The sequence below is a fragment of the Anoplopoma fimbria genome, chromosome 24 (assembly GCF_027596085.1).
Source record: "Anoplopoma fimbria isolate UVic2021 breed Golden Eagle Sablefish chromosome 24, Afim_UVic_2022, whole genome shotgun sequence".
Classification (NCBI taxonomy): domain Eukaryota; kingdom Metazoa; phylum Chordata; class Actinopteri; order Perciformes; family Anoplopomatidae; genus Anoplopoma; species Anoplopoma fimbria.
In genome coordinates this window covers 14,497,604-14,525,132 of record NC_072472.1, presented here as the reverse complement: position 1 = coordinate 14,525,132, position 27,529 = coordinate 14,497,604, and the positions used below count along the sequence as shown (strand labels likewise).

The following is a 27,529-nucleotide window of genomic DNA, read 5'->3' as shown; positions in this document are numbered from 1 at the left end:
CCCCTCAGTGGTGGAATGAACTCCCCACCGACGTCAGGACAGCAGAGTCACTGCCCATCTTTAGGCGCAGGCTGAAAACTCACCTCTTCAGGAAGTACTACCCGGAGCCTTCCTCGTAGCACTTATGGCACTCGTATTAGTTGTTGCACTTACTGTATTCGTATCAGTTCGCTGCACTTATTGAATTTGTATTTGTTTACTGCACTTATCCTATTCGTAGTAGTTTGTAGCACTTACTATATTCGGATTAGTCTGTTGCAATTATTGTTTTCGTAGTAATCTGCCTCTGCACTGTACTTTTGCTCTGGCTTATGCTTTTAGATGCTTGTTTAAGAAAGGAGATGCACTTATGACTTCTGGTGACTAGTAGTTCTCTTGAATACCTATGTTGAATACACTTCCTGTAAGTCGCTTTGGATAAAAGCGTCTGCTAAATGACTGTAATGTAATGTATTGACAGGATCTATTCATGACATCCACACTGAGCGCGCTGACTTGGATTTTCCCCTTTACATTTAAACATTTTGTGTTGCTCCGCGGTCAGCTCAGTGCGTCCAAGCGGCCATTCTCTTTCATCAGCAGCAGTTGGATTTCCTCCTGTTTGGTTTGTGATTGGCCTCTGTGCTGTCTGTGAGCCCTGTGGGAAGCAAATACAAACAACTTTTGCATTCTTGGCATTCAGATGAACAACGTGAGCTTCAGTAGGAAGGGTTTGAATGATACGCCGGGCAATAATATTTGTATTTCTTAATGTCAGCAAATCCCAGGAAAAGATCACAGCCACCAATGAACTGAACCGAAGACTTACATTGTCAAAAAACTTTAAAAAACATTAAATGAGCCACACTGCACCCGGAGGATGCAAAATTAATAAAGGGATAAGAAAGGAAGAAGTCTTTTTTTTTTTTTCTCTTTTGATATAAAGGTACCTTTATGTCTAAAACCCTTCACAGCAAACAATCTGAGAAGACAAATCCCTTTGTGATTAAACTGCTCTAAACTTTATAATCTTTGATAAGAAATTGCAAGCAGTCATTGCGTCACTAGTAGCACTATGGAGGGTTTGTATTGTCCCTGTCTTGTTTGACTCGTGCATCTGCAAACAGATGCATGTGATGTGATACGTGACCCTGGTGTGGTTTCACACAGAGAGCTGCAGGAATGAGTCCTGGAATCCAGAAAGATTCTTTTTTAAATGTTTGTTAGCCACAGAGCTTATTTTCTGCAATAATCTGAAATCCATTAACAAGTCGTTTCGGTCTTAGTCAACTATGATTTCTTTAGTCAATTATTCATTTTGGAAACCTTTTCATTGTCGAATGACTTATTTACGAGAAACTTGTGATTACATCCCCGGTAAACCCAAAATATAAAGTGGTGCAATCGCATGATTCTTTGTGGAGATACTCAGTTTTACAGATCTGTCGATTAAATCACCTATCCGATTAGTCTATACAGTCTTATGAGTTTTCCTATGAGAAAGATTTTTGGGGTTGAGGACAGTCTTAATAACATCTGTCTTGTCCTCTTCATTTTCTGATCCCAACTTCAGACATGCCAGAGATACAGAACAGGCTGAAGCAATGCTTGGGTTCACATGTCATGAGAAAAACTGATTTTCAATTATGGAACTAATTAATTATTAAATAAATCAAAGAAATAGTTGAAATTGTGATGCTGCATTCTTACTAATGAGACTTAATTGAGCAAACTGACTCACTGATAATGTCACCAACGTGCCTCGAGCCACTTCTCTCGATATCGGACAAAACATTGGCCTCAAAGGTCAGTGAGGCCACACGGAAGAAGAAATCTCTGACACAGTCTCCTGGAACAATGAAGAGATGGAGGTAAGAGTTTAGTGAGACAAAAAAGAGAATAAAGCAACAGATAAGAAGCATGTAGCGATTTTGACTGATGGGGATTTGTTCATGTTATTATGTGATTGACGCCCACCTGACTTGGCAGACACAGCCCAGTACTCTGCTTTGATCTCCTCAGAGAGTCTGATGGCTTCCTGCTCAACCTGAAGCAACTGATCAGGAGACTGAGGAGTGAAATAAAAGGCAATGTGAACGGAGCGGTGGACGAAAGTGATGAAGCTTCAGGCCATTGGTCAGTATAGAAATACGCTGATCATAAACTAAACTAACCATTTGATGGTTTCTGGTTCTCAAATGTGAGAATTTACTGTTTTGCTTCAAAATTGTTGTGGGTTTAGTTTCTGTCGATCGACAAGAAATCAATTAACTGACGCATTTTTGATCAATTTCACCCACACTGAGGTCTTTCTTCGTGCCGACAAGGAACAGTAAAACACTGGACGGGTCATTTTCCTTCATGGCGTCCTCCAGCCACTGCCTACACAGACAGACAGTTATTAGACTTCAAATTGAATCTTAATGCTACAATAATTAGATAATAATTCCTTACCTGGCGTGTTCTAAAGAGCTCACACTGCTCAAGTCAAACACCACTATAATGGCTGGAGAGACAAACAGTATAAACAATGAGAGGGTGATTGTGTGTGAGAGGACACTGTTCATTCAAGTTAGATAACGGGGAGACATGTAACACTGTACTTCGGAGACTGAGCTACATTCACCTTGTGCTCCTCTGTAATATGTTGAAGCGATGCATTTGAAGCGCTCCTGACCTGCAGTGTCCCACCTGAAAGAGATCAGAAGCAGCTTTGATGGTGATTGTTGAGATATTGGGTGCAGAAGAAGGGAAGAAGAGAGAGAAGAGCTGTGGGATGCTGCCCCCCTTTAAATTGCACTAATTCTACACATGTGCACTTGCATGCATGACCAAAGCTAACACAGAGGAATGTAAATTAATAATGTAAGGCCTCCAATTTAAGTCGTGGTCAGGCAGCATCTGTGTGTGTCTGTGGTGTGGCGACATACTCACAGCTGTAAGCTGTAGGGAACACCGAGCACCTCGAAACGCTCCATCTCAAAATCCACTCCTATGGTTGCTTTGTAGTTCTTATCAAACGCACCCTTACGAAACCTTAAAGGAACAAGGGAACAGTGAAAGAGAGAGAAACATTTCTGACCTGTCTAGAAAAATGTCATAAATGTTTCTTTTTCTTCTTAGTATTATTATTCTTTTTATTCTTTTTATTAATAATAACAATAATCATAAAGTTTTCTACGTTTACAAGTGTTTCCATTGTGGCAGGTAGATTTCCAGCACTTCTATGAAATGTGAAATGAATAAAGGCAAAGTATGCATGGACCTGTAATGATTTTAGTCATCCAAAATGAAAAAAAATTTGTAGAATTACAACCTCAAGTTGAAATACAATTAGGTTCAACCATAATTTTGTGGAAACAAAATTTGAATGATGCCCAAAAGCACTGCTGCTACATACAACTGAAGAGGAAACACTTCACAAGTAATACAGTCATTATTCAAATCAGACTTAAAATCTAAAGACAGCCAATCCTGTAATTGATCTAACCATTCACGCCCCCTCCTACCTGCTGATCAGACACGTCTTCCCAACTGCAACATCTCCCACTACGATGACCTTCGCCATATTAAAGCTGGCAACAGAAAAAATATTATGTATCATGTACATATCATGAAACACACAGCAACATGATCATTAACATGCAGACATTATTGAACTGCCTGTTTGGCCTAACAGCCCCCTTTAACTTTAGATATTCTTAAATTTGATCCTGAACAGACTTAAAGCATGAAGCCCTTAACACTGGAACTCCAGGGGTCGTTGTATAGCTAAAACCAAAAACGGGGTCAAATCTACCGGCTGTTTGAATGCTTTGGTTTACAACCTACAAGTTTAATTTATTTATCATTCTATTACACAGGGTTGTATAACACATTGCGGTATAACAGTTGCGGTCCCTTTACTCTACTCACAACAACAGTCATATTAAACCCAGAACACATTGCAGTCGACATGAGGCGTTGCCATAGCAACATAGAATATCTATCCTAACACACATAATTAATAGTGTGAAAATGGCTGAATGCTTTTTAGGGGTACATTTTATGCTGTTCTTCAACATGTATTTAAAACTTAAAAAGCATAGCACAGACTTGGGCTGAACTCTGCTGGATCTTTTCAATTAGCTAATGTACCGAAAGTTAGCTTTCTGAACTTAAAGGCAGTTTTGCTCTAGATCTATCTTACCAACATTTAACATTTATTTTTAATATATATATATATATATTAAAAGTCATAAAACAATTTATTTTAAGTATGAAGCACAATGATTTCTGCACAAATTGTATTATCAGAGAAAAAGAGAGAGAATAGCTCTGTTTTCATACTAAATGTGTATCACTCCTCTGTGGAAAACAGTCCCCAACAAACGCACATATTCTCCTGTTCGAGTAACGTTTAATAAAAACTGCAGTGCCCGGCTGATTTAGCAATTTGATAAGGTTTATTTTTCAATACAAAACATTATATTTGTGGCTAGTTTGTCAAAATGTACACTTGTCACAGAGAGAGTAGGGGAAGTATTGAGATATGGACTTTTTCAAATTGTGTCACTGGCCTTGTACTCTAAATCAGATCAATGCAGTCAGATGTGAAGGGGGAGGTCAACGGCGGTCAGCTGACTCAGCAGATACAGCATGACCTAAAGGGCCATGCCCGAACTAATTCATTGAATTCAGAGACATCACAGTGTTTATAGTAGCAGGAAGGGCGGCCGGTGTGCTGTCTGGTTCACCCCTCTGTGACTTTACCTCACTGTGTCTTTCCTCTGTAACTGGCATGCGGCCTTCACATTTGGGTGGAAGCCATCTTTGGTATGCAGTGCTGCATTCGGACTAAAACACTTTAAAGAAAGTGGGAGAGGAAAGGGAAAGAAATGAATTGAAAAATGTACAATAGAAAGTCAAGGAAAAAGTGGAGGGAAGGTACAAAAAGCAGGGAAGTTGCAATGTTACTAACTTGATTCATCCCATCATTCCTTTGCCTATGTATTTTTTTTGTATTTCCAAAGTATCAACTTTTCATATAGCAATGAAAAGAGGCATTTCTATATCTTAATTGCAACTCAAATATCACCAAGACTGGAGCAACAGGTTTTTGTGAGGACAACAACATTTTCCAAATTTGCAGCCGTCCTTTTTCAGAGCAACAAAGAGCAGCATTTAAGACTCTAAATGACGTCATCATCAGCTGTAACACTGTTAGTTGTAATTGTATAACAAGGCATGTGTGAGTGAGTGTGTGTTACTAACATTTGGGAGCTGAGTAATGACCCGGTCCTTCTTCACAGGGGGCAACATGCTCCTGCAGTGGATCAATGCGCGTACACCTTCAAACTGACACTCTCACTGACAGCAAACACACACTTTTCAAACACTTCAAGAAGACACACACACTTAACTTTATTTTTTGTCACTACTCCTTCCACAAAACTAGCAGAGGATAGTTAAGGTCTTCACAGTTTTCTTAAAATAGAGCAATTAACAGTAAGATAATATGTTAAATATATGCAAACTGTAAGAGTATCAGACACAGTTTGCAGTGAACTAACATCATCAAATCCAGTTGGATCAAATTGTGTTTGGTTTTTTTTCTAACGTGACAATTCTCATTGGACCATTTGTAGGTCAAGATTTAAGGAAGGTGTGTAATAATTGTGTTTACAGATAAAAGATGGAGCAAAAAAACCAAAAACAATCTAAAAACAGGTTTAAGTAAGTTTTACAACTTTACCTGAAACTTCTGGGTGATGAAATGCAGGAGGACAGATGTGATGTGGTATCCAAAGTCTGTCGAGAAATTAAATCCCGAATCAAATGAGGCTCACAGCAACGAACCGAGTCTCCAGACTGACGGACTCCAGACATGCAATTAATGAGACGCTCCATGTAATAAGTGGGGAAACCAGCCAATAAACTGTGAAACAGCGCCATCGTGTGGCCACGTGGTATTCCGACTTAAGTTGCTGATAAATAGATTCGTTTATGCAACTTAGATGTAACTTAAATAACATGTTGCTGTTTCAATTATTTTGTTCAGTTGCCAAAAGGGGATGAACGGCGGGAGGTAAGAAATAATTTATTTAGGTATCTTTGAGACACATGAATATAAACACAACATAAAGTCAATAAGTCTTATTGTCCCTCTCTACTAATTTATTGAACTATCACTGTAACCTTAGTGACTGTAAACATTGGGTTTGTGTCTGATTTAAAATATTTAAGTTTACCAAGTATGTGTCCAGTTTATGTGGTTTCAATATATTGAAATCGTAATTATTTTTTACTTACAGAAACAAATTATTATTGCATGGTAGGCTATTCCATTATCATACATAGCACGTGACTATATATATATATATATATATATATATATATATATATATATGCAGAGATTTGAGCAGCAGGACCAATGAACATATTACCAACAGAAAATCAATAAAAAGTAAAACACAAAAATAGAATGTAACAAAGCCCAGGTGACGATAAAAAAATACCAGCCCATAGCTGTAACATAGTAGCCTTATAGTTAAACACACGTTCAGTTAAATGCCCTATACATTTTTAAATAAATAAAAACATTGTATAACATTCTATAATATTACCATTTATGTTCTAATAATTGAACAGATAGATCTAATTTTAACTAATAAATTACTGTATTATTCGTTTTAAAAAAAGATCCTGATCTTAATCTCCAAACAAACTAATTCATTCGCACAATATATAATTGTAGTGAAGTAAACGATATTGTAGCATTTGTCTATACTCCTACGCTTAAATATAGTGGCTAATATTAAGTATTTAAATTTGACTTAAATTACTTTCACACACAAGAGAAAATGTGTCCTAAAAACACGGTCTGGTGTCGTGACGTTTACACTCCGCTACAGCAGAGGGCGACAGAGCGCCTTCCAGTCGGTTGATTCGCGCCAAAAATAAAGCGCATGTGACGTTTTATTCCTGCGACATTAGGGGTTTAAATAGTTCGCCAACGCGTCGCTGCTGTCTCTTTCAGAATCGTCTGTTGGCCGAGTGTGTGCGTCTTCCTCCACGGTCTTCATTTGACCTGTTAAAGTGGTTAGTGGATAGAAGGCCTCACTACTGACCGACCCAACAACAGCAACACAGTGGAGCAGGAGCCGCAGGGTGAGGCTGTAGTTGAAGTGAGATATCTGCCAGACAAACTATCGTCCCGACGGGCCCAAAAGCAGCCACGTGGGGAAGACCGAAACATGGACAGGATGGTGGACAAGTGAGAATTTTATTTTTTCCCAGCCCTACTTTTAAGCATTTGATCCAAAGTTTGTCCACATTATATGGTCTAATATTTTAATTGCATTATAACAATGTGGTCAAACTGAATCCCTGTTGCTTTGTCATGACACCTTAAGAGAACACTACCAGTGACTTTAGAAACGAGGCCTTTTAGTGTAACCCCAAATCAAACGCAGGCTTCTGAAGTGTTGTACATATGTGTCTAATATTGATTGAATTTTTTCCCCCCAATAGGTTGACTTCAGGCTGGAGGTTCTTTACATCAGGTTGTACAGGCGAAACATGGCCTCCCCTGGTGTCTCTACGAGGTCAGTTACAGTGAAGGAAACTCATTTATGTCTTAATGCAGTTGTCAGTGATGAAAACTGTGAATAGGAAGTGCCGTCCGATGCGACAACTGACGATGTTTCATTCTCACTGTTCTGAGTCTCAAACTGCCATTAATATTCACTGGTGATGATCAAACAAATTGTCAATGGGAGTTCATTATTTATTTTTATATTTTTTTGAAGGTATGTCAGAACGGACCATTCAAGATGTCAAGTCACAACTGAGGTTGGTTTAATGTTTTTTTTTTTTTTTTTCTTGTGTAAATTGTGCTGTATCCATTAAGTGTAGTGATGAACTCCAAACTGAAACAGCTGGAATTACCGGCAGATTGTTTAGTGGTGACTCTCGGTTTTCTGAACATTAGAAGATGCATTTCTCTAACTTTGAACTAAAAATATAGACTTAATATCAGTAACAAATAACATTGTTTCCCCCCCCCTTCTGTAGATGAAAAGACTTGTGAGCTGCCAGAAGATGTGAAATTGCCATTCTGCATACTTGCCCAACTAAACCAGATGACTAAAGATCCAGGTTGTGCAGGTGAATATTCTTTCAGTGGTTAAAATATTGCAACTAGTTGCTCCTGTTGTGATGAACTCCAAACTGAAACAGCTGGAATTACCGGCAGATTGTTTAGTGGTGACTCTCGGTTTTCTGAACATTAGAAGGTGCAGTTCTCTAACTTTGAACTACAAATATAGACTTGATGTCAGTAACAAATAACATTGTTTTTTTGATTATTTTTTTTCCTTCTGTAGATGAAAAGACTTGTGAGCTGCCAGAAGATGTGAATTTGCAATTCTGCATACTTGCCCAACTAAACCAGATGACTAAAGATCCAGGTTGTGCAGGTGAATATTCTTTGTCACTGGTAAAATATTGCAACTAGTTGCTCCTGTTGTGATGAACTCTAAACTGAAACAGCTGGAATTACCGGCAGATTGTTTAGTGGTGACTCTCGGTTTTCTGAACATTAGAAGGTGCAGTTCTCTAACTTTGATCTAAAAATATAGACTTAATGTCGGTAACAAATAACATTGATATTTCCCCCTCCCCTTCTGTAGGTGAAAAGACTGCCAGAAGATGTGAAATTGCCATTCTGCATACTCGCCCAACTAAACCAGATGACTAATTATCTGTGCAGGTGAATATTCTTTGTCAGCTGTGAAATATTGCAACTAGTTGCTCCTGTTGTGATGAACTCTAAACTGAAACAGCTGGAATTACCGGCAGATTGTTAGTGGTGACTCTCGGTTTTCTGAACATTGGAAGGTGCAGTTCTGTCGTTTTTAGACTAAAAATGAATTGACTTAATGTCACTTACAAATTGTAACCTTGACTCTTTTTTTTTTTTTTTCCCCTTTCTGTAGATGAAAAGACTTGTGAGCTGCTAGAAGATGTGAAATTGCTGTTGTGCAGGTGAATATTCTTTGTCAGTGGGGGAAAAATTGCAAGTAGTTGCTCCTGTTGTGATGAACTCTAAACTGAAACAGCTGGAATTACCGGCAGATTGTTTAGTGGTGACTCTCGGTTTTCTGAACATTAGAAGGTGCAGTTCTCTAACTTTGAACTAAAAATAGACTTAATGTCAGTAACAAATACATTTATTTTTTTTCCCCCTTCTGTAGATGAAAAGACTTGTGAGCTGCCAGAAGATGTGAAATTGTCATTCTGCATACTTGCCCAACTAAACCGGATGACTAAAGATCCAGGTTGTGCAGGTGAATATTCTTTGTCACTGGTAAAATATTGCAACTAGTTGCTCCTGTTGTGATGAACTCTAAACTGAAACAGCTGGAATTACCGGCAGATTGTTTAGTGGTGACTCTCGGTTTTCTGAACAAATGTGCAAAAACATCTCTTTGAATAGACTTGATCGGTGCTAGTATTCACCTTTTTTGACTTTTGTCCTCTTTACTCAAGGTTGGCCCAGTTACTGTGACTAATCTTCCAGGAAGCATCTATGGATTGACCTTGAGATGGACCTTGTAAGTTTATTTTACTGTGTCTTTAAAATAAAGTTAGCCTTCAGGTTCACCTTGGTACAAAAAACTCAAACATGGTTGATTTGAGCATTTGGATTACATGAGCCTGTTCTGCATTATTAGCAGAGAACCCACCACAAACTGAAAAACACAATTGATTTGATAATTGACATGATTTGCAGCAAACTGAACTCTGTTTAGAGTTGACATTAACCTGTCAAGTTGCTGCATACATCAGATTAATCCTAATCCCCCCACTATATAGAAATCACAATACTTAAAGCGAAATCAGTGAGTCAATTAGTCATGTTGTTCCTGGCTTAGAACAAAGCCAACTTTGATCAAATTTTGGACAAATGATGGTCAAGACTGTGGGTTAGATTGTAAGTGCTTTGGCTCATGTTGTGCAAATAATTATTTGGAAAAACTTGTAAAGGGGTAAACAAACCCTGTGTAGCTTTGTCAGTGATGAAAACCTGGAATAGGAAGTGCCGTCCGATGCGACAACTGACGATTGTCTCTGATCCACTTTTCTGAGTCTTTTAAAGCTATACTTGTAGATCGTGTGTTTGAATTTTTTGCCTATTCCTGTTTTACAATGTGTATGTCTTTTTTCTTTTTTTTTAACAGGTGTCAGTTGAAGTGTGCTGTCCCCTGAAATCTACAGTCAAGTGAATTTGAAGGTAGATACGAATCTGTTTTACACAAATTGCTTTTGTCCATTGTTATGATGAACTCTAAACTGAAACAGCTGGAATTACCGGCAGATTGTTTAGTGGTGACTCTCGGTTTTCTGAACACTTAATGGCGGCATTACACGGTACACTGGCAGCAAATAATTTGTGGACTCAAGTTTCTCTTTCTTATCCCTCAGAATTGGAACCTCGTGGCTGCATCAACTCTGCCTGCAAGCTAAATGTGGTGAGACATCCATCTGATTCGTTTATAATAATTATGTATAATCTGTAGAAAAATATATTTTGCAGCATGATCAGACAAAAGACTAGAGTTTGAATGGTGCTTGTAACATTATAGATGGCATAGACAACCAGTGTGTTCAGTGGTGACTTAAGGTCTAAGCTGTGTATTAAAAGTCTTTTTAGTATATTTTACAATACTAATCTGCCCCTTCTCTTCCTCAGATGACCAGACCTGTGGGCACTTTCTGAAGATGAATGTCAACTTGTTTATTTGGAAAAACATCTCGCTGTGTCAAAATCAGACTTGACTGTCAATAAAGTGTCAAAACATCCTGAAAACTGAAATGAATGGTGCTTTTTGTTGCGCTTATACTGTCAAAAGTAAATGTGAGTTTAAAAATGTATAAATTCAGAAGATGAAACCTTCAATTGTGAGATGTCTCCAAACCTTCAGAAAGATGCAGGACAATAAAACTATTAAATAGGTGCATCTGCATGGCATTGTTTTTGTTAATACACATTTTAGGGACCAGAAAGTCAGGGTTAGTTGTAGGTAGACTAATGGGATGGATTATTTTTTTTTTCTCAGCTTCAAAGGACGGCTCATTGAAAATGAGTGCAAAGTTAGGCAGGTTTTGTCTTTTCTTGGTGCCTTGTTTTTACTATCCCTGATAGCAGCCTAATCAAAGTGAATCTAATCTATTGCATGAGGAACCTATCCTAAGATGTAGACCTATCTAAACTGTTAGAGGTTTAGGTGGGCAAATTAGCAACTTCAGGTTTTGTCTGCACAAAATGAACTTTGTCTCAGAACAGGGTTCTCTGACTTAAACAATCATTTACCATTTCAGATGCTGCAAAGGTCTGTAAACTGTGGCAGAATTGCATTTACCCCCCCTAGATGTTGGTGTCTTTTGGAATTTTGAACTTGTAATTGTGTTTGAAGAATTGGGTCCCACACTGTACCTGACACCTGATGCTATATTATGTTTATGTAGTTTTAATTCAGTTTGGACCAAAGCTGTTGAAACAGTTGTCTTATCTGGTATGGTGTTTAGAAAAAAAATATTCCAGTCTGACTTTTAACAGGACCATAACCCTGATTTGTTGTGGACAGGACTTCATAGTTTGACTATACAAACTTCTACAATGTTATTCACTGTAAAAGCTGGGCTGAGCCTTCCAGTGAAGGTTTTGGGATTAGTTCAATTCTCTGACGATGTTTTGTGCTCCGTTTGTCTTTATCTATTAGAGTGTTCACCCAAGTAGTGCCTTATCCTCTAAAAGTCTCAAGGATAACTACGCTGGGTAATTTGACTTCAAGGTAAAGTCGTCTTTTCTTGTCTATCAGTAAACTTACAGCCCAAACATTCATCAATGGATCTTTTTTTTTTTTTTTTTTTTACACATTATTTCTTAGCCCATTTTACCTTCATCAGATAGAGAGGACAGACTGCTGAGAGGAGATCGATAGGGGACAACATGGGGTTGAGTCGATGGTGTGTCAATCCCTCAGTGGATCATTTTGATTTATATTTGAAATATGCTTTCAAGATGGAAGTATTTATATAACTTTGTGCTGATAACGACTCATTTATTATGTTGAAGGATTTGAGATTTGGAAAATGGATTGATGTGTTGCTTAACAGTTGCTAAATGTAATAAAGAAGCTGTCAGTTTCCTCCAGGTCTTGAAAAGAGTTATGGGCCCCTCTGCTGGAGAAATATTTTACTTAGTCTGGTAGAATGTACGCACACTGCATACTGTGCTGGGTATTAGTTTAACCAATCGTACCCAGTATGTTGGGGTCAACAATACCCTCTCTTAGCCCAGACTAATCATCAATGGTGCCCCTCAGGGTCCCTCCACTGTGAAAACATAATAGCTATCTCTTCAGATGATACAGCCGTCCTGGGCCCAACACACAGAGACATTTTACCACTGAAATAGAGAGAACTTTGTGACAGTAATCATCTTGTGTTTAATTTGAAGAAGACTGAGGAGATGTTGTTTTAGTGGGTGATCAGAGGCTATTTACAATTATTCCATCAACCAGGTATGTTATTAAAAGTACTTTGGGGGTTCATATTGACACTACACTCAGCCACAACCCATTTTGAAAGCCTCATCTAGACTGCAACAGTGGATGTATTTTCCAAGGAGATTTAGGGTCTCTGGAGTTGAGCAAAAGTCCATGTTATATTTTCTTGGGCTAACCTCAGAGGAGCAGAACAACCTTGTCGTTCTATCCCCTGAGAGCTCTTCATTTTTACAGTTTTGGTTGCATCTTGCCACCGAATATCCAGAGTTCTCGTAGGGGACAATTGAGTTGTAAAGCAGTATATTTTGGTGCCTGTGGCGTTAGAGACCAACTAAGAGAATGCAATCTCCGTCTGAAGCTGACGTCTTGTTTGCAGTTGCATCACCAATCTTATTAGGCCTTGATGGTAAGCCTGTCGTATCACGCTATAAAGTTTACACTAGTTCACAATGGAATAAGTTCACAGAATTGTATATTTGTACATGAAATAGTTTGCAGAGTCAACGATATAACCTCTTTGGCAGAGAAAAGAAAAAACAATTCGTATACACTCCTACATTCAATGGTACCCATTTATTTTTTATTCCAGGGTTTGTGGTTCTTCAAGAAACATAATTGCTGGAGATACCTGAAGCCTTCAGGGGTTTCACACAGTCCCAAATTCTATATTTGTCGGAAGACCTGTTAGGTATGGCTGAGGCAAAACAAACCCACTATTTAGAAAAAGTGTCCACATACTTCAGGAAATAGTTTAGTTAAGAACAAAGACCCATTCTGGGGGCAGAGAATGTAGATCTTGTCACATATGATCACCATCAACATATCATGTTGCACTACCCAGTGATGTGAGCAAACATGGAATACTGTGTTATATAACATGCAACCATCAACCATTCCTTGTAAGGTGTTGTCATGGCTTAAATGAAACAATAAGGATAAGTTCAACATAAAGGGAAATCAAATCACAAGTATATTACCGTAATATTATTTACTTTATGTCTTGTTTTAACGTCTTTCCTTTCGTGTGCACTGCAAACTCAAATAACAAACAAAAGAGTGACTGACAGGGGAACTCAGAGGAAAGCAGAACCGGTTTGAACCAATGTAGCATGTGAAAGCTGCTCTAACCAGTTTTAACTATTGCATGACATTATAGCTGATTATAAACAACAGAACATAATGTCCTAACTGTTATTGCATTATGTTTAGTAATCCAAATTCCTTCAAAACACCGGCATCATTTCCACATTACTGCTTTCTGCTATTAAATTCCCCGGGCGCTTCATTGCAGCCCACTGCTCCTCCGGGATGGGTTAAATGCAGAGAAATAATTTCCCCATTGTGGGACTAATAAAGGATTGATTATTATTATTATTATTATTAAAGTCTTCATTATACAGCAGGTAAAATAAGTATTGAACACGTCACCATTTTTCTCAGTAAATATATTTCTAAAGTTGCTATTGACATGAAATTTTCACCAGATGTCGGTAACAACCCAAGTAATCCATACATACAAAGAAAACAAAACAAATAAGTTCAGAAATTAAGTTATGTGTAATAAAACGGAATGACATAGGGAACTGCACTGCACATCACCCCAAAAACACCATACCAACAGTGAAGTTTGGAGGTGGGAACATCATGGGGTGGGGCTGTTTTTCAGCATATGGCACTGGCAAACTTCATATAATTGAAGGAAGGATGAATGGCCAAAATCAAACCTGAGCAATGCATGCGACTAGTTTCTCCATACAGGAGGCGTCTTGAAGCTGTCATTACCAACAAAGGTTTTTGTACGAAGTATTAAATAAATTTCAGTGTGTTCAATACTTTTTCCCTATGTCATTCCGTTTTATTACACATAACTTAATTTCTGAACTTATTTGTTTTGTTTTCTTTGTATGTATGGATTACTTGGGTTGTTACCGACATCTGGTGAAAATTCCATGTCAATAGCACCTTTAAATTATAGACTTAAAGCATGCTTTAAGTCTATAATTTCCTATAGCAGCATGTGTGCAAGTGCTGACATGTCAGGAATTTACAGTTTAAAAGGTTTTTTTGCTCCTTTGTACGCTTGTCATTTGTAGTTTGCTTGTACAGTGAGCACTGTTGGAGCCATAATCTGGAAGTGGAAAGAACATCATTTCACCATAAACCGGCCACGACCAGGTGCTCCTCGCAAGATTTCTGACAGAGGAGTGAAAATAATTATCAGAAGAGTTGTCCAAGAGCCAAGGACCACTTGTGGAGAGCTTCAGAAAGACCTGGAATTAGCAGGTACAATTGTTTCAAATAAAACAATAAGTAATGCACTCAACCGCCGTGGCCTGTATGCACACTCACCACGCAAGACTCCATTGCTGAAGAAAAAGCATGTTGAAGCTCGTTTAAAGTTTGCTGCACAACATTTAGACAAGTCTGTGAAATACTGGGAGAATATAGTCTGGTCAGATGAGACCAAAATTGAACTCTTTGGATGCCATAATACACACCATGTTTGGAGGTCAAATGGCACTGCACATCACCCCAAAAACACCAAACCAACAGTGAAGTTTGGAGGTGGGAACATCATGGGGTGGGGCTGTTTTTCAGCATATGGCACTGGCAAACTTCATATAATTGAAGGAAGGATGAATGGCCAAAATCAAACCTGAGCAATGCATGCGACTAGTTTCTCCATACAGGAGGCGTCTTGAAGCTGTCATTACCAACAAAGGTTTTTGTACGAAGTATTAAATAAATTTCAGTGTGTTCAATACTTTTTCCCTATGTCATTCCGTTTTATTACACATAACTTAATTTCTGAACTTATTTGTTTTGTTTTCTTTGTATGTATGGATTACTTGGGTTGTTACCGACATCTGGTGAAAATTCCATGTCAATAGCACCTTTAAATTATAGACTTAAAGCATGCTTTAAGTCTATAATTTCCTATAGCAGCATGTGTGCAAGTGCTGACATGTCAGGAATTTACAGTTTAAAAGGTTTTTTTGCTCCTTTGTACACTTGTCATTTGTAGTTTGCTTGTAAAGAAACCTAAAAGAGCCTAAACCGAGAACTATTGTTTTATTCAGTATCATGACTTGACTGTCTATAACTTGACAAACCAGATCATTATTTCAAATATCTTGTCACTAGGGTCATAGACATGCTTGTTTAACAGTCTGGAACAGCATCAGCGTCTAGTTTTTCCTTGCATTCATTAGGCTTTAAACAGGCAAAAATGTTGTATAAGTTTGTTCTACATTTTTATTTTTCACTACTCCAGTGTTTACCAGCCTGGAGGAAGATTCAAGCAATAGCAATAACAAGTACAAAGACAGTACATATATGTGAATTCCAGACAGGAGACAGTGAGAATGTCAGGTGACATTTTGTAGAAGGGAATGATTCATAACACCAGCCATAAAGCCCTCTGGCATTTGCTTTTCTTTACCGTCTGGGGGGTGTGTTCGATTCCAACCTTATGTAAGACATTGTGAATATATAGTCTGCTGCAGAGACCAGACCTGACACCTCCAAGTCTCTTCTCTTGAAAGGAAGCAGAAGTTGGTTGCAGCCGTCTAGCAGGTAATTATCTCCATCTATCTCTGAAACAGCAGCTTTTGCATTTAAATTACATTCTTTATTCTCCTCTTTTGTATTTGTTCTTGTGTCACAGAGTCTGTCTGAAGCCTCTTGTCATCATGTCTGAATCTGGAAAGTGCACCTCTATCATCAACTTGCGTTACCAAGATGGCAGCGAGGGGAGCCCCTCCAACCCTGCCAAGTTCAACAACCAAGACTTTGCACAGCTGAAAGATAACTACCGCCGTAAAAGGAGACAGTTTGTGGACAACACCTTCCCACCAAACGACCAATCTCTAGGAGACCTGCGTGGTTTGACCTATCGGCAGATGGCCCAAGTGGAGTGGCTTCGACCAGCGGTAAAATGCTTTAAATATGTTTTTTCTTCCTAGTATAAATCCAAAGTTTATAGATCACATAAGTATTTCGGTGATGTAGAGGAAAACAGATTTTTACATTTTGAATTTTGCAGTTTTTATCCAATTTCAACGTCTATACATGCGTCTCTACATCTGATTTTTTTTTTCCTTTTTTGTATTGTCCAGGACATCTTGAAAGCACAAAATGACAGCAGTGATCCTGTTTTCTGTAGCAAAGGAGCCTCACGATTTGACTACAGTCAAGGCGTTGTGGGTAGGCAACCTTCTCTTACAGCCAACGACAACAAAACATGAATACCTTTCTTAGGTGGAAATCTGGTCTATATGCCAGTGCTTGATTTGTTCACTTAATTTACCAGGTAACTGCTGGTTCCTGGCTGCAATTTCATCACTGACGTTCAAGAAGGGCCTGTTCGTTCAAGTTGTACCTATGGACCAGACCTTCAGTGATTATGCAGGGATATTTCATTTCAGGGTAAAGGATTCATGATACATGAGTGTGTTACAAAAATGCTTTCACAAAACACTCTGGTCTAACTTGTTATTCTTACGTGTCGTTTCTGTATCAGTTCTGGAGGTTTGGCAAGTGGGTGGATGTTGTCATTGATGACTACCTGCCGACACTCAACAACCAGTTGCTGTCTGTGAGCACCAAGAGTGGAAATGAGTTCTGGGCTCCTCTGCTGGAGAAAGCTTATGCCAAGTATGAAACCAACTCATTCACACTCATATACTATACTTTAGTGGGTCTCAAGACTTAAGGTGCTACATTAGCTAAACTCCCCTTAACAGGATAAGCAGTTACGGAAAATGAATGAATGAATGAATGAATTAGCTAAACTCTCAACATGAATGAATTGTTTCCATGACAACAACCTTCAAAGGCAGCAGTTACAGATTTTTTTCTGTCTCCCACAGATTGTGCGGTTCATATGCAGACTTGAGCGCTGGATTGCCATCAGAGGCCTGCAAGGATTTCAGTGGAGGCCTGCACAAAAGTTACCAACTCCATGAAGTCCACAATGTAGGCCATGATGATGAGCTGTGGAATGCACTGGGCATTTCCACCAGGTGCGACTCGATGATTTGCTGCGGGACTGCTCAGAAAGGGGTGAGAAAAAATATCTTGGAGGTAAAAGATAAAAATGAAAGTCACTGCTGGGATTTAACTGTTCTCTCTGTTTCAGGGAGAGTTGGTGAACACTGTGGAGGACACTGGTATAGTGGATGCACATGCCTATTCTGTCACAGCAGTCACTGAGGTAAAGTTCATGTTTTGTATATGGCAAGAAAAAGCTTAAAATATGAGCCTTAGGAGTTTTATTGCCAGCAAGATTTAGCTTCTGATTCGTCAATTTATCATTTTATCTTAAGGTTAATTATTACGGTTCCAAAGTGAAGCTGGTGCGACTCATGAATCCTTGGGGCAAAACTGAGTGGAACGGAAAGTGGAGTGACAAGTAAGCTCCGTGAATTAATCAGACAATCGCCCAATAATAAAACTTTCACTGCACCACCACTGAAGAATACATTTTATTTTCCTCTTGTGACAAGGTCCACCATGTGGAATAGAGTCAGCCCAGAAGATCAGGAAAAATGTTCTGACCGCAACGATGGAGAGTTTTGGTAAATAAGCTTAAGTTGTTAACAGTGCATCTCACCAAGCTTTGAGGTCTAACAAATGTGTTGAATGTAGTTCCTTCCTCATCAACAACTGCAAGGCCAATTTTGGGATTTAATTGAAACAATGCAGTTTACATTTTTGTTGCTAGCTTGAATTCTGCTCCATTTCTTGGTCTGCTCCCATCACCAACTGTTGATCAGTGGAATAGTGTGAGACAAGCTTCCTTGTCATAAAAACATTGCTCAACAGTGCTACTAGTGGTCAAATCATCACAAGGTACCTTTGAGTTACAGGGTACTCAACTCATACCTTTAAAACTCACCCTGACCTGAAGAAACCCCACAATGTCCTGCAGATTAGAATGGGCTTTAGGTCTGAACAACTGCAAGGGTCAACCGACAAATAACAAAACAGTAAATAAGATCTTTTATTGGGATTTTGAGCTGTCTCGCCATTCAGAAAACAAAAGCTTTTTAATAATCTTGTTCATTCACAATAACGGGGCAAACAATTTTTTTCTCAAGTGAATTAAATTACGCTTCCAACTGATAACGAACAAGAGTAAACATTCATGGATGAAGTATGAATATACGGTAGAACTAAAGGCCATCCTTTAGTTTGGATGTAGAATGCAGTATATTTGCTTAAGTTGTTGACATCTGGCCTTTTTCTTTTGTTTATCTTTATCTGTAAGGATGGAGTTGGAGGACTTCTGCTTTTATTTCCAAGAATTGTTCATCTGCTGTGAGAACCCCAACTTTATTGACGGAGACCTCACCTGCCAGTGGAAATCCTTGACTTACGATGGCAGCTGGGTGGCAGGGAGATCCGCAGGAGGCAACTTTTCCTACGGTCAGCCAAATTATTTTACCTTCAACTATAACTGCAATGATGCTTGTTGTGTCTTTTTCCTTTTATGTGTGAAAGTGTAAAAAAAAGATTCTGACATTGTTAATGTTTGTCATCACCGGTAGATTCCTTTGCGAAGAACCCTCAGTATCGCTTGAAGGTGTCCAAAATAAACAAGGAGGAGCAGTCGGACAAAAACATCTTCCTTTCTCTGATGCAGAAACCTCAGCAACAGAATCGCAAAAGAATCAATAACTACCCGATTGGACTAAACCTCTTTAAGGTTTGCATCCTGAATTTTGGTTCTTTAAATATGAAATAAAGATTAAATAACACATAATACTAATTAGCAAGTATAACAATTATGACATTGTTTAGGCTATTTCTGTCACAAGCACTTGTGGCTGATTTGAAAACTGTAAAATGACTTTTTCTTTTTTTCAATTTTGCATCCAACAGATTCAACCAGGGGTAAGAACAAATATCACACAGATACAGAAAGCGCAGTCCACATTTATATTACTTGAATAATGTAATATAATGCTCAAGAACCAGTATCATTACATTAACTAAGGTTCATATTCTTTTCAGACACCACAAGGACGTGTGAGGCCCGACTTCTATAAGAAGAATGGGCCCATCGACAAAAGAACGATTTACACCAATAAAAGGGATTTGATTCAGCCGTACAGTCTAGAGCCTGGAGAGTATCTGATCGTCCCTAGCACAATGAGACCCAACATGAGTGCAGACTTTGTTCTCACCGTCTACACCAAGGCTGAGGCTAAGATCAGGTATGGACTTACTGATATTTGATGTTTGACTTTTATACCAAAACAAGGATTGCTCATTTGATTATATTACCATGCCTTGCCAAAATGATTGATACCATTTGAAGCTGTGATGTTATCAATGGGTCATGAGTCAAAACTATCATTGAGGATGCTGAGGGCAGGTCCATATATTTGGGGGGAATTTGGGGTTTTGGCAAGATGAGGACAAGTCTCCATTCTACCAAATAAATGAAAACATGGTGGTAACTTTAGAGGCTGCTTCCTGTTTACTACTTTTAGGCCAACACAACTGGATTAACATAGAAATAGGATTTATGATGCCTCTCATACCTAACTTTAGGGACAATAAGCAAGTTTTAACTTTGGTTTGCCAACACATTCACCACAACAACTTAATGAAGTGATTATTAGTTTTATTAGCATAATTGGTATGATGTTGTGTTGCAGCTTGTTGTACTGCCCAAAGTTTGCAATTCAATTACCAATTGAAACACATAAAGTCAAAGTACTAACTAAGGTTAAACTGTCTGATTTGGTCTTTGAATTCTTGAGTAACAATCCTCAGATTATCAGTAGTCTGACTTTAAATGCATTCTCCAATGCATTCAGCCCGCATGATGAAGATGATGACGACGATCATGACCATGAAGAGGAGGAGAACTTAATTCTTCCTGAGGTATGAATTAGAAGAATATAGTGCATACTTCAGCTGTAAATTAGAGTGCAAGTTCCTTAATTTGATGTCCAATCCATTAACTTGTCATCTTTAGCCGTCAACCGACAATGACAAGGACAATGAGGAGACCACTGACAGGAATCCCATCCGTGCCATGTTCAACAGATATGCTGATCAGGTGTGTAATTTTCTTTGTCTGCTCATCCATCTGCTTGTCAATTCCTACGTTTTCTGATTTCAATCGATCACACTCTCTGTTGTCAGTATGGTGAGCTGAAAGCCATACAGCTCCAGTATCTCCTGAATGACAACTTCCCTCATGGTAAGTTGATATACATCACTTGTGCTTTGATAATATTTAAAATCTTAATTCATTCGTTGTAACTCATGACACCAAATCCTCGAGTTACTTCCGGGATTTGAATTGATCTGTTTGTACCATTAACAGGCACTCGGTACGGCATTGGTTTGGATACCTGCAGGAGCATGATAGCTATGGTGGATGTATCCTTAAAAGAAAGATTTTAATGTTTAACGATGTTATGACTTTTTTTCTGATCCTACAATTCATAGCACATTATCATGTCAGAAAGTCAGAATGAAATCATAACATTCTGATCAGGAGTTAAATTGTAAAATTGCATATTTTTCTGATGAGGCATCCTTAACGTGCAAAGACCAACCAACGAATGACGATGACCTTCTCTGAGTTCTCAACTCTCTGGGAGAAGATTAACAAATACAAGGTAATGCAGCAAATATGGGCATGATGAAGATGTATTTAAATTCATGTTTGTATTCATTTATTTCCCCAAAACACTTACTATATCTGAAGTGCAGTTAATAATAAAAAAATCTGATATACGTGTTTAAAGTGCTTTTTAGTCTCTAAATGTAGATTCATCTTTTTTGCAGAAACAATTTCATCGTGCAGATTTGAATGGGGCGGGATCTCTGTCTGAATATGAGCTCAAGAAGGCGATTGAGGCTGCAGGCAATTTACCATTTAAAATATTATTACAACTTAATAATAAGCTTCTAGCAATACAATAAAAGGGAAAATTATTCATAATCACGATGGTAACTCGGGTGCTTGTCACTTTCTCACCAGGAATTGACACAGACGACCTCATGGTAAGGCTGATGATGGCCCGGTATTCAGGCTTTTCAAACACCTCCATGGAGAGCTTCATCACTCTCATGATACGCATGGAAAAGACTTCGGGTGAGTGACATGGCAACGACCAAACACTTTTAAAAAAACTCACGGTTTTGAGAAATGAGGCCTGTTTTTGTTCAGAATGAAGAGAGCAGGGGGACTAAAGAACTGATTCCACCTTGAATCCAGAAATCTGGAAAACTCAAATACACATCACTTGATGACAAATTTGAACATTGCAAAGTATTACAGCTTATAAAGTGTTTATCCCTATCAATCAACAACTATAAATAAATACTTTTTAGGCTTGTTGCATTCAATATATGTCACTTGTCGTTTGTTTTCTTTAAAGATCTTTTCAAGAACAATTCATCAGATGGAGTGATCCGCTTGTCCTGGCATGAGGCAAGTCTATTTCCACTTAATGCCACATGTTGTTCTTTTTCTTTCTCAAGACATGCAACACACACAATATTACATATGGCAGAAATATTCAGGTTGTTAAAAATACAAATTATTTTGCATTGACAAATTTTCTTAAAATGGTAACTATTACTAGTAACATTTTTGTTCAGTATCAAAAGTAAAAAGTTCTCTTAAGTGCTGCATTACTGTTATCAACGCATGTATAACTAGCATTTACTGTTGCAGTTGCATCGCATTTTATGAGCCCATCATGTGTTCATATGTTAAACATAAAATCTTTAAAGTAGCTTGTTAATAAAGCTGTCGATTAAATGTAGTGGAGTAAAAAGTATAGCATTTCACTTTGGAATTTAGTGTTCTAGCAGTATAATGTAGCATTAAGTTGAAGTACAGTGCTTAGTTAATATTGTAAACCCAATATGTGCATAAATAATTTATTTGAAGAATTTAATATACTCAAAGTTCTACAAACTGCCTTTTTTGTTTCAGTGGTCCAACTTCACCATGTACAACTAGACCGAAGCTGACACAGGAGCACAGGAGACACATGAGAAGATTCCTGCAACCAAATGCTGCTATTAATAGAATCAATGTCTTCCTGTGCACAACCTGCAAAGCAGTAACACGTTTCTGTTATCAAACTGTGAAATAAACGTTGTTACCTTCTGAATTGGGAATCAAAGTCTTAATTCTTGTACACATTTCAACATCAAACAGCAAGAGGTGGCTGAACAAGCAGGAAGCAACAGAAGAAATTGTGGGACAGAAATGATTTATTAACTCATCGCTGACTACATGGGAAAAATACAAAATAATTCAACAAAAGTGATCAACCACAACCATCACTGGCTCACGTTGTTCCACTTTTCCTCTGAATTCTGCAATAAGGTAAAATGTACTTTATACACTCATTCATGTGTGTATTGTTACGATGGTTGCGCTGTCAAAACTCATATTTACAAGTTTGTGTACTCATTTCAAAATCATAAACCCCAAATCCATCAATTCCAGTTCAAAAGAATGATATTGTCCAGCTCTCTCTCTCTTTTGTCACTGACAACCAGCACACTCTGCTGTTTGTATCTGTCCACTGCAGTGTTTAAGTGGAGTCAGCGCATACAGGATAAGGTTGGCAATATTATCAATATTATTCTTATCGTCAGTAGATCCCACTAAAAGACTAAAACCAACAGTGAATTGTCTTGGTAGTCAATGCCACAGCTACCTTTATTGACCAAAACTATTACATCAACGAGCCACACTATGAGACTGGGCGACATGTTCTTTAATAACAATAAACATGTGAATTACACTTTATTTGAGTTAATTCTGCATACTTTATTACAGTAAATACTCACTAGAGCATCAAATGAAGGCTGAAAATAATCCCTTAAAGTAATATAACATACGATATAATTATATTTATTCCTGCTAGAAGAAAGCTTGCAAAAATCAGTGATCCTAGAAAAGAGTCAGTTTTTTTTAAAGATTTACATCTCCAGTTACCAATGGGCTTGGCTAACAGGCAACGGAAGTCAGAAGATATTGATAGAAGAAGATACTAACTCAGTGTTGGTTTTTGGCATTTTCATGGGATTTTTCGTAAAAGAAAGACATGAAATAACAAGCCTTGTCTTCTTTATTGTGCTGCACAGCGCTCAGTCCTCCTCCTTCTCTATATAAGTCTTACATGACGAGCGGGCTATCTGCCTGGCCACGTACCTGTCTCTCGCCGAACTAACAGTGTGATCCGTGCTGCGCTTTGCAAACTTGTTCGCCTTCTCCTCCGCATCCTCTTTCTCCTCGTCTTTCTGTTTCTGTTCATCTTTTTCCTCCGTGTTCTGTTCTCCGACTGCCTCCTTCTTTTCTGGATCTTTTTCGTCTCCCTTTACTGCCTTCTCGCTCTCTGGTTGCTTCTTTCTATCCTTCTCTTCTTCCTGATCTTTGTCCTTTCGCTTGTCTTCATCGTGATTCCTTCTCTTGTCTCTTTCCCCATTCTTATCCCTCTCTCTTTCCTTAGGGCTCCTCTCCCTCTTCCCATGCCTGTCTTCCCTGTCTGTGTCCTTGGCTCTGCTTCTGTCATCGTCCCTGCCTCTGTCCCTGTCTTTCCTTCCGTCCCTTCTTCCCCCGTGTCTGTCATCCCGTTCCCTTCCCCTGTTTCGGTCCCTCTCTTGATCTCTGTCCCGTCCTCTGTCTTGATCTCTGTCCCGTCCTCTGTCTTGATCTCTGTCCCGTCCTCTGTCTTGATCTCTGTCCCGTCCTCTGTCTTGATCTCTGTGCCTCTTCTTATGTCTGTCTCTCTCCTTCTCTCTCTCCTTCTCTTCTCCACTCCCTGATGAAGGTGACCTCTGCCTATATTGGCGTTTTGAGTGTGTAGAGCCTGCCCCAAGCTTGCTAAATCCAGTCTTCTGCTCATGCCCCTCCTCACTGTCGCTGCCTGAACTTGGAATATTGTCATGGGACGTAGATGAGGGAACAGGGGAAGTCCTCTCTGTGTCTTTTGAAACCTTAGAGTTTTGAGTTCTGTGGAAGCGGAAACAGAGAGATACACATAAAGGTTCAGAATAGTTTTAAAATGTGTGCGTTATGTTGTCTTTATGGATGAACAAGTAATGTAAAGCTACGACTGACTTGTTTGCTGAGCCATCTGGTATCGCCTCCTCTCCTACGGTCTGATTCAGCAGGTGGCGGTAGAAGCCGCTCAGATCTTTCTGTTTCTTCACGTCCAAAGCCGCTAATTGAAAAAAAAGAAAAAATGTACATACCTTCATATGAAGTTGCCTCTTTAACACAACATTTTTAAGTCTTTTGGTATTAACAAATCCAATTTAAAATATATTAATATGTTGTTTTTGGAGTTCAAAGTCTCATTATATCACTTGGGACAAAACCCTTTCTGCCTACAGCCTAAAAACAGTTGTAGGTTATCGGTCTAACCTTCCATCGCAGCCTCTCTTTTTTCTTTCTCCAGCTCCTCCTTCTGCTCCTGCAGTTTTAGCTTGTAGGCGGATGTAACGTAAGCGTCTTTATCTGCAAACTGCTCTCCTTCTGCCTCTCTTTCCTTCTGGATCTTCCTCTCTTCCCTTCGTTCTTGTTCTTTCTTTCGGTCCTCAACTGCTCTCATCAATTGGTGGATGTACTTTGGCTGTAACAAAAACACACACATGAAAAAAGAAAATGAATTAATGTCCATGTTCATGAGGAAGTTCAAGCTCACATTTAGCTTTTTTCCTCACCAGTAGGATGTCAGAACTCAATATCAGCAAAACAGCAGCACCACAGCACAAGGAATCAGGGTCTTGCCCCAACATATTTTAGTACATGCTGGACAGTCTCTCTAACCATTAGATCACTTTGAAATGCTGGTGTGGACAAATGCAGCCATACAGGTGACATAATGAGATTACCTTTTTGTCAGCGCCTCCCAGAATTTTTTTGTTGCTCTCAAGTCTCTGTTTTTGAATGTCATCGTACACACCATCGTAGTCATAAACAGTGCTGTCCTGTTCTAGGGCCTTGTGCATTTCCAAACGTGTCTTTAGAACAAGAGCGGGGAAAAAAAACAGAAATGTAAATCACAGAGGAATGATTGAAAAAAGAAAATGTAAACTTGATTAAAGCACTACATGAAATTAAATCAAATAAAGTCCTTGAATTCTTGCTCTCACCTGCTTCATCATCTTCTTTTTGACAGCTTCTTTCTGCAGAGTCTCCCCAACTGTGGTCTGAGAAACAAAACGCATTCAGTAAATTTTGACAGAAAATCTGCAAAATGTAAACAGATACCTGTATATATATATATATATATGTTTTCTAAATTATCATATATTTTACAGATAATCTTTTAGTTTCTATAGAAGTAAAAATACATAAAATCAAATGCAGTGATTGGTGAATGACAAGAGACAAATTATATTGTCCCGTTTATAACTAATCCAGAGGTTTACCCACCTCATCATCTGAGTCATCCTCAAACACAGAGTGTTTCTGCAGGCTCTTAGACAATCCTTTCTTCTGGGACAAAATCAGCCCGTACCTGGACAATCAGGAAACAAAGCTTCGTAAACCCTGTTGTACTTCACATGTGAGTTGTAATTCATTGAGAAAAGGGGTATCTCTACTGGGGAAAAAAGCAAAGGCTTTGCATCTGACAAATACTAAAGCAAATGGCCTAAAAGTGGGGTGTCTTATACTTAATTTTGAGGATCACAGAGATAAGATAATCCTTTATTAGTCCCGCAGCGGGGACATTTACAGGATTACAGCAGCATAGGGTATAGTGCAAACAAGAGACATAGTAAAAAAATAAAAACATTTTTATAAATAGCAAATAAGCAATAAAAACAGTAAAGAATCCACAATAACTGAAATATTATATATACAGACAGAATAACTATTATTGCACAGTGTATTTGTATTGCACAGGTTTTTAGTGTCATGTAGTCTGGATAGTGAGAATTAGAGATTTTGTGTGCAGCTTTTAGATACAAACAAACCCATAGCTTTTAAATACTGGTATCAATAAAGTGAATCTAATAATTTGACTCGTTTTGTCAACAATTTGCAAAGAGCAAACTATTACTTTTCCATTTTCCTGTGGCAAGACCAGCGATGTTTATAGGATGGTTTGTTAATAGCTTTAGGATACATTTTATTTCCTTCATGAATGACTAACGTTACTCTCTGACTGGTTGTCTTTGCTGAGGCAAAAAGCTAAATAAATTGAATGACACGCTGATAGATAAATGGCAGGTATGCATCTTACAAAAAAGATGCATAGTTTTGTAAAAGTTGTCAAACGTGGCTGTTTTAATTGCGAGGTTAGCATGGCGCTAGCATGTGGCTCACTGGCTCAGGTAGCGCTAGCTGCAGCAGCTGCAGGGGGAGATCCACCGCTTTCACCAATACTCCTGTGCTGTTAACACCACGGCTAATAAAGCACATTAAGCTCTCATAAATGACTATAACTACAACCCAGGCCAAGTGAAACAGTTGTCTTTAAATGCTGATCACACAGTGTCGTAATCGCTTTAGCTTTTTTACAACTTACTGTTTAGTAGGGGCCGCCATCTTGCTCTGCTGACTGTGAACCAGCACGACAGATTCGACACAATATTTGATTAAACCAAATATGATCTATGAACTAATCACAATTTCAAAACGAAAGAAAAAATGTTTTTAAATTTAGATTAAGTTGTTTAATGTTGTTGGTTACATAACAATCTGCACATTACTTTCCCCCTTGACACCCATGTATTTTTTACATTCTATAATCACCATTTTGCTGTATTTATATCAGCTTAAAGACCTATCCCAGCCAATATCTACCAGTTGTTAATTGCTGCTGAAGAATAACAAGATAACTGCGATGGAGACCAGTTCCAAAGACATGAGTTTACAGTAAACCTGAGATAGCTTTTTGCAGATGGCAAACTTATTCAGGACACGTTCTGCTGTGTACACGACAGGTATTTATATTTTTGGCTGCTGTTTTTTCTTTGCAATATCGCGATAT

The 27,529-nt window shown here is 38.5% G+C and overlaps 3 protein-coding genes, 1 long non-coding RNA gene and 9 other non-coding genes across 15 annotated transcripts; 11 read left to right on the top strand and 2 right to left on the bottom strand.

The window, feature by feature from the left end:
* Positions 1-575: 575 nt before the first annotated feature.
* LOC129113971 (ras-related protein Rab-34-like) lies at positions 576-5,813 on the bottom strand. The gene is made up of 11 exons (XM_054626463.1): positions 5,714-5,813; positions 5,233-5,328; positions 4,732-4,823; positions 3,489-3,554; positions 2,914-3,015; positions 2,606-2,670; positions 2,434-2,485; positions 2,280-2,361; positions 1,957-2,047; positions 1,721-1,828; positions 576-637 (listed from the first exon to the last, which is right to left on the bottom strand). The coding sequence occupies exons 2-11, from the start codon at positions 5,278-5,280 to the stop codon at positions 576-578; spliced, it is 768 nt and encodes a 255-aa protein (XP_054482438.1). The 5' UTR covers positions 5,281-5,328; positions 5,714-5,813.
* A 1,166-nt stretch (positions 5,814-6,979) lies between these two features.
* Positions 6,980-10,951, top strand: LOC129113634 (uncharacterized). 3 transcript variants are annotated; one of them, XR_008532398.1, is made up of 12 exons: positions 6,980-7,234; positions 7,492-7,565; positions 7,770-7,812; positions 8,035-8,127; positions 8,346-8,438; positions 8,652-8,731; positions 8,958-9,006; positions 9,216-9,308; positions 9,511-9,575; positions 10,203-10,255; positions 10,447-10,493; positions 10,715-10,951. It is a non-coding gene; the product is annotated as an uncharacterized LOC129113634 (long non-coding RNA). The 3 variants fall into 3 exon arrangements; XR_008532400.1 differs by lacking the exon at positions 8,652-8,731; XR_008532399.1 differs by lacking the exon at positions 8,958-9,006.
* Positions 7,609-7,680, top strand: LOC129114101 (small nucleolar RNA SNORD49). The gene has a single exon (XR_008532422.1). It is a non-coding gene; the product is annotated as a small nucleolar RNA SNORD49 (small nucleolar RNA).
* Positions 7,873-7,946, top strand: LOC129114090 (small nucleolar RNA SNORD65). Its single transcript, XR_008532413.1, has one exon. It is a non-coding gene; the product is annotated as a small nucleolar RNA SNORD65 (small nucleolar RNA).
* Positions 8,174-8,247, top strand: LOC129114096 (small nucleolar RNA SNORD65). The gene has a single exon (XR_008532418.1). It is a non-coding gene; the product is annotated as a small nucleolar RNA SNORD65 (small nucleolar RNA).
* LOC129114095 (small nucleolar RNA SNORD65) lies at positions 8,486-8,559 on the top strand. Its single transcript, XR_008532417.1, has one exon. It is a non-coding gene; the product is annotated as a small nucleolar RNA SNORD65 (small nucleolar RNA).
* Positions 8,779-8,851, top strand: LOC129114097 (small nucleolar RNA SNORD65). Its single transcript, XR_008532419.1, has one exon. It is a non-coding gene; the product is annotated as a small nucleolar RNA SNORD65 (small nucleolar RNA).
* LOC129114093 (small nucleolar RNA SNORD65) lies at positions 9,055-9,128 on the top strand. Its single transcript, XR_008532416.1, has one exon. It is a non-coding gene; the product is annotated as a small nucleolar RNA SNORD65 (small nucleolar RNA).
* On the top strand, positions 9,356-9,429 carry LOC129114092 (small nucleolar RNA SNORD65). Its single transcript, XR_008532415.1, has one exon. It is a non-coding gene; the product is annotated as a small nucleolar RNA SNORD65 (small nucleolar RNA).
* LOC129114088 (small nucleolar RNA SNORD49) lies at positions 10,034-10,111 on the top strand. Its single transcript, XR_008532411.1, has one exon. It is a non-coding gene; the product is annotated as a small nucleolar RNA SNORD49 (small nucleolar RNA).
* On the top strand, positions 10,298-10,371 carry LOC129114091 (small nucleolar RNA SNORD65). The gene has a single exon (XR_008532414.1). It is a non-coding gene; the product is annotated as a small nucleolar RNA SNORD65 (small nucleolar RNA).
* A 5,274-nt stretch (positions 10,952-16,225) lies between the features above and the next one.
* On the top strand, positions 16,226-22,530 carry LOC129114076 (calpain-9-like). The gene is made up of 21 exons (XM_054626592.1): positions 16,226-16,465; positions 16,652-16,739; positions 16,846-16,961; positions 17,056-17,189; positions 17,405-17,597; positions 17,674-17,748; positions 17,861-17,946; positions 18,041-18,112; positions 18,805-18,962; positions 19,085-19,242; positions 19,419-19,430; positions 19,551-19,753; positions 20,363-20,429; positions 20,524-20,607; positions 20,694-20,751; positions 20,878-20,933; positions 21,107-21,175; positions 21,345-21,423; positions 21,541-21,654; positions 21,941-21,993; positions 22,504-22,530. Exons 1-21 carry the CDS (start codon positions 16,226-16,228, stop codon positions 22,528-22,530), a joined length of 2,142 nt encoding a protein of 713 aa, XP_054482567.1.
* Positions 22,531-22,769: 239 nt separating this feature from the next.
* Positions 22,770-27,167, bottom strand: nsrp1 (nuclear speckle splicing regulatory protein 1). The gene is made up of 7 exons (XM_054626136.1): positions 27,065-27,167; positions 25,966-26,050; positions 25,683-25,739; positions 25,422-25,550; positions 24,952-25,159; positions 24,646-24,748; positions 22,770-24,537 (listed from the first exon to the last, which is right to left on the bottom strand). Exons 1-7 carry the CDS (start codon positions 27,082-27,084, stop codon positions 23,673-23,675), a joined length of 1,467 nt encoding a protein of 488 aa, XP_054482111.1. The 5' UTR covers positions 27,085-27,167; the 3' UTR covers positions 22,770-23,672.
* Positions 27,168-27,529: the final 362 nt, after the last annotated feature.

Bases quoted from the DNA above. Each gene is read 5' to 3' on its own strand.
- LOC129113971 (XM_054626463.1), bottom strand. From the start codon at position 5,280: ATGTTGCCCCCTGTGAAGAAGGACCGGGTCATTACTCAGCTCCCAAAT. The intron at 2,486-2,605 runs GTGAATGTAGCT...TTGTCTCTCCAG, and splicing joins ATATTACAGAGGAGCACAAG to CCATTATAGTGGTGTTTGAC. The intron at 2,048-2,279 runs GTGGGTGAAATT...TTCACTCCTCAG, and splicing joins GCACGAAGAAAGACCTCAGT to TCTCCTGATCAGTTGCTTCA.
- nsrp1 (XM_054626136.1), bottom strand. From the start codon at position 27,084: ATGGCGGCCCCTACTAAACA. The intron at 26,051-27,064 runs GTAAGTTGTAAA...CTGATTGTCCAG, and splicing joins ATGGCGGCCCCTACTAAACA to GTACGGGCTGATTTTGTCCC. The intron at 24,538-24,645 runs GTCAGTCGTAGC...CCGCTTCCACAG, and splicing joins CCAGATGGCTCAGCAAACAA to AACTCAAAACTCTAAGGTTT.
- LOC129114076 (XM_054626592.1), top strand. From the start codon at position 16,226: ATGTCTGAATCTGGAAAGTGCACCTCTATCATCAACTTGCGTTACCAA. The intron at 17,598-17,673 runs GTGAGAAAAAAT...TCTCTGTTTCAG, and splicing joins GCGGGACTGCTCAGAAAGGG to GGAGAGTTGGTGAACACTGT. The intron at 18,113-18,804 runs GTAAATAAGCTT...TTTATCTGTAAG, and splicing joins CGCAACGATGGAGAGTTTTG to GATGGAGTTGGAGGACTTCT.